At 39.4% G+C, this 11,445-nt stretch overlaps 1 protein-coding gene across 1 annotated transcript in view; it reads left to right on the top strand.

Moving 5' to 3' along the window:
- LOC138046075 (uncharacterized) overlaps positions 1–3,907 on the top strand; it is a 5,006-nt gene extending 1,099 nt beyond the window's left edge. The window contains exons 2-3 of the mRNA XM_068892753.1: positions 1–2,209; positions 2,704–3,907. The exon at positions 1–2,209 is cut by the window's left edge and continues 75 nt beyond it. Of these exons, the coding sequence (XP_068748854.1) occupies positions 1–2,209; positions 2,704–3,907 (3,413 nt within the window). The remainder of the gene's footprint in view (positions 2,210–2,703) is intronic.
- The last annotated feature ends 7,538 nt before the right edge of the window (positions 3,908–11,445 follow it).

The following is an 11,445-nucleotide window of genomic DNA, read 5'->3' on the forward strand; positions in this document are numbered from 1 at the left end:
GGTGCACTTTCTGCAATGGACCTCATCCAACTATCAAATGTTCTGTCGTTACCGATCCAGAATCTAGAAAGAAAATTCTACGTCAAAAGGGAAAATGTTTTGGTTGTCTGAGGAGCGGTCATGTGAGTCGAGATTGTCAAGCAAGGTGTCATCGTTGTAGTGGGAAACATCACGTGGCTTTGTGCAGCGTTCAACACTATCCAGATTATCCAATCACGACCAGAAGGGCTAGAGACAGCAATCAAGAACAAACTGTGAGTACAAACTTGTATTTTACTCAAGACGTTAATAACAAGTGCATCTTGTTACAAACGGCCAGAGCTAACGTCAGAAGTCCTCATGAAGGAAATTCTTGCAATGTGAGAATCCTTTTTGATTCATGTTCCCAAAAGTCTTATATAAGCTCACGGTTAAGGAGCAAATTGAGCTTACGACCAATTGGAAGCGATACAGTTCTAATACAAACTTTTGGAAACAATGAACCCTCATTGAAACAATGTAACATCGCTCAGTTTGCATTGGAATATCAAGACAATTTGACAGTGTTCATTAATGCTTATGAAGTTGAGTTGATCTGTGGCCCCATCACAAACCAGACCATTGAAATTGCACAACAGTGTTACCCACATCTGCAAAGCTTACCTCTGGATGATCACTCACGAGGTGATGAGGATCTAGAAATTGATGTCATGATTGGAGCAGATCATTACTGGTCTGTGGTTCAGAATCACGTGGTAAGGGGGGAGCTACATGGACCAGTGGCAATTCGTACAAGATTAGGATATGTATTGAGTGGTCCTGTGAATGCGGCAAGTGCGAATACACAGTCATCAACTGGTAACGTGCCCCATGTTATGAAAACTGAATGTCAAGTCATTGAAGAGAACTTAGTTTCAGATGATTCCTTACTGAAAGAGGAGCTAAGTAAGTTTTGGGACTATGACACTCTTGGAGTAAAGGATAGAGAGGGAGATTTTCTTGAAGACTATCTTACCAAAGTGAAGTTCAATGGAATCCGTTATGAAGTGTCTCTTCCCTTCAAGACTGAACACCCGATTATTCCAGACAATTACTTATTGGCAAAGAATCGCCTTGTTTCTTCATTGCAAAGATTAAGGTCCAAGCCAGAATTGCTCCAACAATATGACAGTGTCATCAAGGAACAATTAAATGCTGGTGTTGTTGAATTAATTGATAAGAGTCATGATTTAGATACCCTTCCTGGAACTGTACATTACATTCCTCATAAAGAAGTATTGAAAGAAGGCAGTATCACTACTAAACTACGTGTGGCTTATGACGCCAGTGCTAAATGCCGCAATGAACCAAGTTTGAATGACTGTCTCCTACCAGGTCCAGCCTTAACTCCATTGATCTTTGATGTCTTGCTGAGATTTCGCCTCCATAAAGTGGTTTTGATTGGTGATTTAGAAAAAGCATTCTTGAACATTGAAGTCAATCCAGCAGAGAGAAACTTGTTAAGGTTCCTATGGGTAGATGACATCAACTCCCCGAATCCAGAAGTGATCACACTGAGATTCACTCGTCTTGTTTTTGGTCTAGTTTGCTCTCCATTTATTTTGAATGTAACATTGAGGAACCACTTAACAAGGTATGAGAACATTGATCCTGAATTTGTGGCTGCTGTTGTGAGAGCTTTGTATGTTGATGACTTTGCATCTGGAGAGAACTCGGTAACGAAGTGTTTTGAACTTTACCACAAGTTGAAGTTGCGGTTCAGAGAAGGAGGTTTTAATATGAGAAAGTGGGCATCGAACAGTGAAGAGTTAACTGAAATGATCAAAAGAGCAGAAGAATCTTTGTCTTGGGAACCGGAGCTGTCTTGTAAGGCTACTCCTACATTGACCGAGCCGAACATTGAGGAAGAAGATTGGACAGTGTCAAATTCAAACAACAATGTGAGCGAAGAAACCGTTGTCAAAGTAATGGGAGTTCAATGGGATCGGATGGAAGATAATTTCGAGTTTGATCTTGCTACATTTTCTAGACAAGCCTTAGATGGAACTTTCACGAAACGTACATTATTGAGCAGTACTGCTCGATTCTATGATCCATTAGGCTTGCTGTCACCAGTTATCTTACCCTTAAAGTGCATGTTCCAAGAAATTTGTCATTTAAAACTTGGTTGGGATGAAGCTTTGCTGGAAGGTCTCGCGTCCCGCTGGAAGGAGTTACTACAAGACATGTGGTAAGTCTCAAGCATTGTAGTGCCTCGTTGCATCCTGGGTGATGTTCAAGTCGAAGACGTCACGTCTATTCAACTGCATGGGTTCGCGGATGCTGGCAAGTCTGCCTATGGAGCAAATGTCAACATCAGGTTGACAACCTCTGAAACCAGTTCTGTTTGCCTTCTAGCGTCCAAAACAAGAGTTGCTCCCTTGATCGGTGAATCAATCCCTCGACTGGAGTTAATGGCCGCCTTGACACTTGCGAATTTGATGACAGCCGTGCATGAGGCATTGACCTGCACTATGAAGATAGACGCTGTTTTAAATGGAATGACTCTCAGATCGTGTGGTGGTGGATCAATAGAGAGTTTAAACAATTCAAGCTGTTTCTTCAGAATCGAGTTCAGAAGATTCGAAGTCTGTGGAGTAAGGATCGCTGGAGATATTGCCCGTCTGAGTCTAATCCTGCTGACATAGCGTCGCGAGGGTCAAAGAGTTCTATTCTCGCTCACAGTGATCTATGGTGGAAGGGAGCTCCATTTCTGAAAGAAGGAGAAGTTCAGTGGCCAAACCTACCTGATAATCCAATCGGTGAGAGTACATTCCCAGAAGAAGTAACAAAGGAATTGAGAAGGAAACCTGAAATTTCAAATGTTATGACAGTATCCGTGCAGTGCTTTCAGAACATTTCAGAAGTCATCTGTCCAGAAAGATTTAGTAGTCTCAGTAAACTTGTCAGAGTAACCGCTCTTGTGCTGAAATTCATCCAGAAGCTCAAGAGGAAGATAGAAATAACTGACATCAGTATGGAGGATCAGAATATTGCTACGAATCTCTGGTGCAAAGAGGTTCAAACAAAACTTGAAGAAAAGGAGAAATCAAGTTCGACTAGGGAACAGTTAGGAGTCTTTAAGGATGCCGACGGACTTCTGCGATGCAAGGGACGAATCCAGAAGTCTTCACTTCCATACACAACAAAACATCCCATTCTGTTATCTAGAAAGCAGCATTTCACTAAGCTCGTGATCATGCAGTCCCACGAAAACGTGAATCACAATGGAGTTGGAGAAACTCTTATTGAAATCCGATCACAATTCTGGATAATCAAAGGAAGGCAAGCTGTTAAGGATGTACTCTTCAAGTGTGTTACGTGCAAGAAATTACAAGGAAGAGCCTACAGCTCTCCACCTACTCCACCACTACCTGCATTCCGAGTTTCAGAGGAAATGGCTTTCTCTAAAGTAGGTGTGGACTTTGCCGGACCCCTGTACGTGAAGAATATATACTTATCCAAGGGAGAAATGCACAAGTGTTACATTGCTCTGTTTACATGTACTAGTACAGGAGCTTTGCACCTTGAACTTACGCCAGACCTCTCTGCCAATTCGTTCTTAAGAATGCTGAAGCGATTCTTCGGTAGAAGAGGACTACCGACCCTGTTCATTTCAGACAACGGGAAAACTTTCCGAGATGCAAAGGTTAAGAAGTTTGCTCTTGATCGGAACATTGACTGGAAATTCAATGTACCTACAGCCAGCTGGTGGGGTGGATTCTTCGAAATCTGTGTGAAACTTGTGAAAAGGTGTCTCAAGAAAGTGCTCGGAAATGCGAAGTTGAGTTATGAAGAGTTAGAGTCAGTGTTGATCGAAACTGAAGGCGTTTTGAATTATAGGCCATTGACCTATGTCTACGATGAGCTAAATTCGGTTTTGCGTTAAATCAGTCTGATTTGTTTAAACTTTCTTGATTGACTTCGACGTCAATCAGGGGGGAGTGTGTTGAAAACTGGAAACTAGTGTTACACGAGCTTTAGTTTTGATTGACATGTGAGAGGAATTAGATCTTATCGAGTTTTTTGGCGGTATTATATTTTGTGTATTGGCGGAATTATATCTCGGAAATCTTAGGAAATCGTCTCTACCAGGAATTGTATTCTAAAAGGAAGTCATCTATCATTAAAGAGTTTGGATCATTAAAACAGGCCCAAATACATTGTTTGCACGAGACAAAAAAATAGTTTGCAAACCAACAGAGAGTATGAAGCTTATTTTAATCATGATTCTGTAAAGCATTTTTTTTTGTTTATTTATAACAATGTAAAGTCAAACAAAACTCTTCGAAAGTCACTGGCTGGGTTACATTAATTCATGAGCTATAAACTTTTAGATCTTAATTCAAACAATGGTATTTTGTATTCACTCATTCACTAAATGCGAAATAAACGGTTGCAAAATACACAATGCCTAATAAGCAGATTAATTCATTAATTCCAAATACGAGATGCTTCCGTGAAGCATACACTGGGTTGCCTGTGGTACGTGTTGCAGAAAATCAGAAGGCACTGAATTGTGTGGTATTGAACTACAGCATTCCAGTCTCTGAAGAATAACAAATAAACGAGAAGCGAGAAACATTGGCTTGTGGGCTGACATGTTGATAATTTTCAAGTTCCGTCACAACTTCTTTTCACCACAAGTTTAAGCGTGCCCTCTTAGCATCTGACAGCTTTGTAATACTAAAATTCACTGAAGTTAAATGCTATCCGGCGAGGTTAGTATCTGGATGGGTGACCTAAACAATATCAGAAGCATGGGACCGAAAATACTATTAACGCTAACAAATGCGAATTCAGCAAGGTACAGATCTTGTTACCTTGCTTTATGCAAAAGAAATATTGATGCAAAAGTAAATAACTATTTATGGGAGAAAGGAACACATATGGCTGACACATATGGCTCACACCAACGGCTTAAGCGGGAGGATAGTATAAGCTTATACTGCAATGGATCTTCTTTGACAAAATCTGAGTCTTTCAAATACCTTGGCGTTGTCATTGATCAGCACTTGAGTTTTAACAACCATATTGGGCACGTGGTCAATAAGGTCTCGAGAAAATTGGGTGTTTTTAGGCGTTTGAGAATTTTTATTCCAATGGCTATTGCTAAACGCCTTTACAAGACAATGATTTTACCTATTTTTGATTACTGTGATGTGGCCTGGCACGGCTGTGGTAAAGTTAACTCTGATGTACTCGAGAGTTTACAGCATAGAGCTGCGAAGTTATTTTTTTCAAATTCTGGTCTCGATACTAAAGAGCTGAATGCTATTTTGGGTCTAGTACCCTTGATTAATAGACGAAAACGTCATATTGTTTTGTTAGCTAGAAAATGCCTTGATGGTTCAGTACCGCCTTATCTGAATAATTAATTTAACCTAAATACTTCTGTACACACATTTACGACTAGACGCTGTAATGAAATTCATTTTCCAAAAGTCAACCTTGAGGTCGCCAAGAGATCTTTTTATTTTACAGGCGCGATGGAATTTAACGGGCTTCCTCGCCATATAAAATCAAAGGAATCCTTTATTGAATTCTCAAGGGACACGAAAGACTTTTTCCTCAATTAGATGATTTCGTGTAGATGTACATCTCAAATTTATTGATATCGGCCATGTAACAGTTTCCTTAGTGCTTTTTACCTTTTAGACTTTTTTGTATTTTTACTTAAGTATTTTAATAACAGGACCCCCTTTGATACCAGTGCTTATTACACTGAAGGGGTTATCCTGTAAAAATTATTATTGTTGTTATTATGATTATGGTTGTTGTTATTATGATTATTATTCTTATTATTATGATTATTATTATTATACCGTGCATTTTTACCTAACTATTGATACACAGTTTTTAGAAAGAGGAAGTTTCCGGGACGGTCGATCGAGAATAAAATATTTACGACATGAAAATAACATTATTTTTGAACCGTGAATATAGAGTAAAAAAAGTTACGATCAGCGACAAACATTTTGGGAGATTTTTGCTACGTTCAATTTTGTTATTCTACTTTTGGCTGCACAAATAAATCCCAAAATCGAAAGTGACATGGCCGGAATTTAGCGGGCGCCGTGATTAACTTACCGCGGCATGTTTACTCGCCAAACAGTGAAGCATCTGTGTCAAATGATGGCAAGATACCGGCTTTTCATAAGTTTCTTTTTCTGTCAAGTGTTATAAAGTTTGACAATAAAATGAGCGAAGTCAAAACAAAGATCAAAATCGGCCCTCTCTTGAGGTTGACCATTTGTTTCTGCAAAGTCAAAATTTACTCTCCAAGACGCGTACGACGGTATTTATCACCAGGCAATTCCATCATTTTGGAAATAGCAGCTACTTTATTATTCATCGGCGTCACAATTTTCGTGAACCCTTCCTGCTTACGGAGCAATACTAAAAAAATTCTCCCATATCACATTTCAACCTTAAGCTGGAAAATTCAATACACAACATGATATTACAATTCCGAAGGCAGAAAATACCACAGAATCCTTTTCCAGCGAAAAATTTATTGAAACAAACAACATATTTGCTCTTATAGGCGAAAACCTTTCCTATTTCATTGCGTGCGTGAAGATAAGAAACTCAATCGTGTCAAATTACCATGTACTTCAGGTTCAAACCCTTTCCTGAAGAACATTTTCCTTGAATAATGATGCACAAAATAGTCGAGAAGCTTTCTTTCAAATAATTCTTGACTGTCACATTTCCAATTATTTTTTTGACCTGATTTTGTTGAACCCATAAGTTACCAGATAATTTTCCATTTGGTTTCAGTGTTGTACATAAAACTAAAACTCACTTTGATTTCGGCTCGACGGGCGAAAGATTGTTGTCGAAGTCCATTACTCGTCGCTTTTATACCAGAGATTTTTCATTTGGTTTCAGTGTTCTACAGAACAGTACCGCGCACCGGTGGCTCAGTTGGTTGAGCACCGGGCTGTCACGCGGGAGGTCGTGAGTTCAACTCCGGCCGGACCAACACTCAGGGTCTTTAAATAACTGAGGAGAAAGTGCTGCCTTTGCAATTACAGCTGCATACATCATCATAATTGCATCATACATTACATCATCATAATTACGTACGCAAAGACTCTCTAGTCTTCTCGGAACCCTTGTTCATAAACTCTGTGGGACGTTAAAGATCCCACACACTATTCGAAAAGAGTAGGGGACAGTGCTCCCGTTGTTGTGGTCTGACCTTCGTATTACAGAGGGCCATGTGTTAGAAAACTCTTTACTGGGTTAATCATGTATTACTCTCTCAAAATAAACAACATTGTATTGTATTGTATTGTACACTCTTGGTAAAATGTTAGAAATACAGCTACAACAAGTTGCAAAATTGTTGAGACACTTTCATTAAAAAACACCTTTTCTAACTTCCAATACTCGGCGTATCTAGAATTTAAACCTTTCCCACTTCCTCTCCCCTCTCCCCCTTTCAATGTTGACTGCTTAAGTTCCCAACATTTTTTTGTGTCGCTAGCAACACTGATGAGGGGGGGAGGGGGGCTGCAGTGTGAGAGATAATAGGGAAATTAATAACGCCCCAAGAAGGTGGAGTGTCTCCACTATTTTTGCAACTTGTTGTAGCTCACCTTGACTTCGGCTCGACGGGCGATAGATTGTTGTCGAAGTCCATTACTCGTCGCTTTCACGATTCCAGTTATTTGTTTTCACCGCCTGCCTGGTTTATCCAACTGACTTTCCATTATTGAGCTCCATAAGGGTATATTTTGTTTTAAGATCCACTAAAACCGTAAAACGTAATTCGCTTTACATGACTTTCGATGCCATTGCAGGTTAAGTTTATCATTCTACTGTGTCCACCAGAGAAATCTACGCATTTCCACTACCCTCTCGATCCTAAGAAAATACGCGCAGGAGGCTCTATGCACAAAGAAACTACTTACCAGGGGAGTGACAGGCAAGACTTTTACCGACGCGGAAAAAAAAAATAAAAAAAATAAAACGAACAAGACGCTCCATAAAAGCGTACATTGGGTTCCCTGGGGTACGTGTTAAACAATTGAACTGCAGGGTTCCAGTAAATTTTTTCAAGTGGGGGGTCACTAAGACCAGTTGAGAGTCATCCACATGTCGCACCAGCAGAGGCCCTTTGGCTCACACGTTCACACCTTTAATTATTTTGCAATATCCTGTCCCATTTTGATGTCTTTTAGCTTTTTAAGCTTTGGTAATAAATTCAGTTTAAAGGTAACAAAACACGCTCTTGAGTAAAATTCACTCCTTTTTTCTCAGATAAAGAAAAGAAAACATACCGGTAGTTTTTAAATACAGCTCTGAATCGAATTCTCATGGAAAGATTAATGACAATCGATCGTAAAAAGACGAAGATTTCTGCAGTCTCTGGCTTTTATGATGTTTTGACAAAAGGAAGAAATTGATCACGTTCTAGGCAACCATAAATGAAAGGTGCATGTGATCACCTTGTGTCAACTGAATGAACTGCGGGAAAGCATCTTAATCGTTCGTCGTTTTCAGAGTAAAACAACGTCTTTGGTTTTGTAATTGTGTTGTAATATTTAACTGAATATTTACATTTCGTCTGCCGGGTCAGGAAGCCTTCTTTGTCGGGTTCCTGAGGACGTATCTATTTTGACTTCAGGGTGAACTATTTACACAATCACGAGGTTGAGCGGCCATGTAATTGAAAATCTGAACATCCATGAGATACAAAAACAGACTTGCGAATTATCGCAAATCACAATACTGACAAGCACAAAAGCAGAAGAAATGGTTAATAAATATGAAGTTTGTTACTATCTGAATGTTTTTTTCAATGGGATGTCAAAAGGCGAAGTGGATGTTATGCATAATAGGGCAAGTTCGGGCGATCAAGTTGAGCGTGTGACCCGTTAAATATATCTTTTCACAAAATGTTCCCAAATCGTCAAGTATCACCACAGAAGACAAGAACATCATTCTAAAAGCTTATTCTACGCAGAAAGTAGGTTCTGGAGGTAATTTTGAGAGTGGAAATCAAGTTTACGGCAGACAAGAATAATATGGTTACGTATATTTATATTTAATTAAGTTAACACAAAAGAAAGACGCTTACCTTATTTTGACACGAAAATGCTTTACTATTGCCAGGAAAACTATCCAGTTAAGCTCGCATATTACACAACATGATGAATTCATAAAGGCCACCTTTTCCAGCGAAATTTTTTTGAAAGAGACAACGTATTTGCTATTTGGGGCAAAACCCGTTCCTATTTCATTAGGTGCGTGAAGACGAGGAACTCAATCGGGTCAAATTACACTCCATGTCAAAAACGCAACTAAGTAAATTTCCCACCAGTGTTCAGCATCAAACCCTTTACTGAGAAACCCTTTACTTCTGTATACTGGAATTATCAAGCAAAAAATTGGCAACAAGCTTTCCTTCAAATAATTTTTGACCAACAAGAATTTGTGAAATTTCCATTTGTTACCGGAAGACTGTGCAGATCCAAGTTGTTCAATTCCTTCTCTGTCTTTGTTAAACCCATAAGTTACCAAAGGATTGTCCATTTGGTTTCAGTGTTCTACATAACAGCACACTTGGTAAAATATTAGAAATACAGCTCACTTTGCTTTCGGCTCGACGGGCGATTGATTATTGTCGAAGTCCATTACTCACCGCTTTTAAGATTCCAGATATCTTTGTCTTGTTTATCCAATTGACGTTCCATTCTTGAGCTCCATAAAGGTATATTTTGTTTAAAGATGCACTAAAACGCCACATGCGTTACAATGACTTTCGACGCCATTGCAGGTTTAATAATTAAATGTTCTCCTGTGTGCACCACGGAAGTATACGCATTACCCCAGCCCCCTCAAACATAACAAAATACGCACAGAAGCCCCTATGCACAGACACCACTTAGGAGGGGAGTGACAGGCAAGACTTTTCCCGACACGGAAAAAAATAACAAAAGGACCCACGAAATGAAACCCAGATTCCGACTTGGTTTGGCAACCCAGTAATGAGGAAAACAGTATTGTACATTGCCTACCACATGGCACTGATATCATTTGTGAAGGATTTTGTTCCTGTCCATGATTCTGCTCGGTGGATGTGGATGGTAGTGTTTTTAAGGATTAGGTGGCATTTGGGAAATAAATAGCCTTCTTATCCTGTTTGAAATAGGAATAGTGTGTGTGAATATAATACGATGGATTTTGGGTTCGCGAGTCCTATTACGTACTTGTGCCAATTTCCTGGCTAGATAGATAGATAGATAGCTTTATTAAAAATCCATTGCAGCCAAAAGGCTGGATTTCGGACCTGTACAAATGTTTATTGATACTAAATGACAAAAAAGATGAAAAACTAAATAAAAAAAGTTAAAAATACTAAAAAAACTATTTATGTATACTATTATATATATTATACGTGAAGAATTTTTAAGAAATAGCCGCGTTGTACATGATAAAACTATTCTTTAGTCTATTTGTTCTGCAAAAGGGTACGTTAAAAGCGCGCTTTCTCCTTAAGGCTACAGTACTAAGATTACGTGACGGCAAAAGGCCATGTAATTTGTGGCAGCTGTTGTCTTTGATTTCATTGAAACAGGCGCTCCGTCAGCAATTGGCGCCGTTGGTAGAGGGTGGCAATATTGCATTCTTTAAGAGCTTCTTGGTAGCCTAAATCTGGGAAAATTATTCTAAGTGCACGACGCTGAATGTTCTCTAGCTCTTCCGAGAGATACTTAGGTAGACCATTGTGGAAAACTTGGCAAGCATATTAAGACAGGAGCCGGATACACGTAGTAAAAAAACAAACTAGCTGCGCTATTACGGCTATTACGAGGTCATTATTACGTTACTACTTACTCGTGACATTTGTTGGAACACCCATCCTGTTTCCGCCTTCCCCAATGTTGATTTCCACATTTATAGTAGTAGCCCGAAAAATTCTCACACAACATTGAATTGGGGGGAGGGGGATGTGGTATAAGCTACGATTTTGTAAACCGATGATTCTGGTCTGGACCATGTGCTAAGTGTTCCAACTACCTATGTCTAGCATTGTATGAGTATTGGTGTGCGTTGGTATGAAAGCCGGCGATTCCATATGCGCCGTGCAATATTCCAACATTTCCAAACTCGTGTGATAAGTACATTTTGACCTCTGAACACTTTAATAGGCTCTATTCCAGGATGGACTGAAAGGATTATGAAGTGCAACGGTCAGCGTTGATTGACATATTTGATATACCAAGGAGTCAGAATAGCTATGCAAATATATACAGCCCCTGAAGACGTTCTTTATGCGATAGGACTGACTAAATCAGTTTCCCTCTCAAAGTGCAAAACGAGTCCATTGTTTGTCATACGCGATTTTGACCTACCACTGTTTACCCTTATTAATTAGGTTAATTTATGTATGCACAATGGTGAAATAACTCA

This window comes from Montipora capricornis, chromosome 4 (genome assembly GCF_036669925.1).
Source record: "Montipora capricornis isolate CH-2021 chromosome 4, ASM3666992v2, whole genome shotgun sequence".
Classification (NCBI taxonomy): Eukaryota; Metazoa; Cnidaria; class Anthozoa; order Scleractinia; family Acroporidae; genus Montipora; species Montipora capricornis.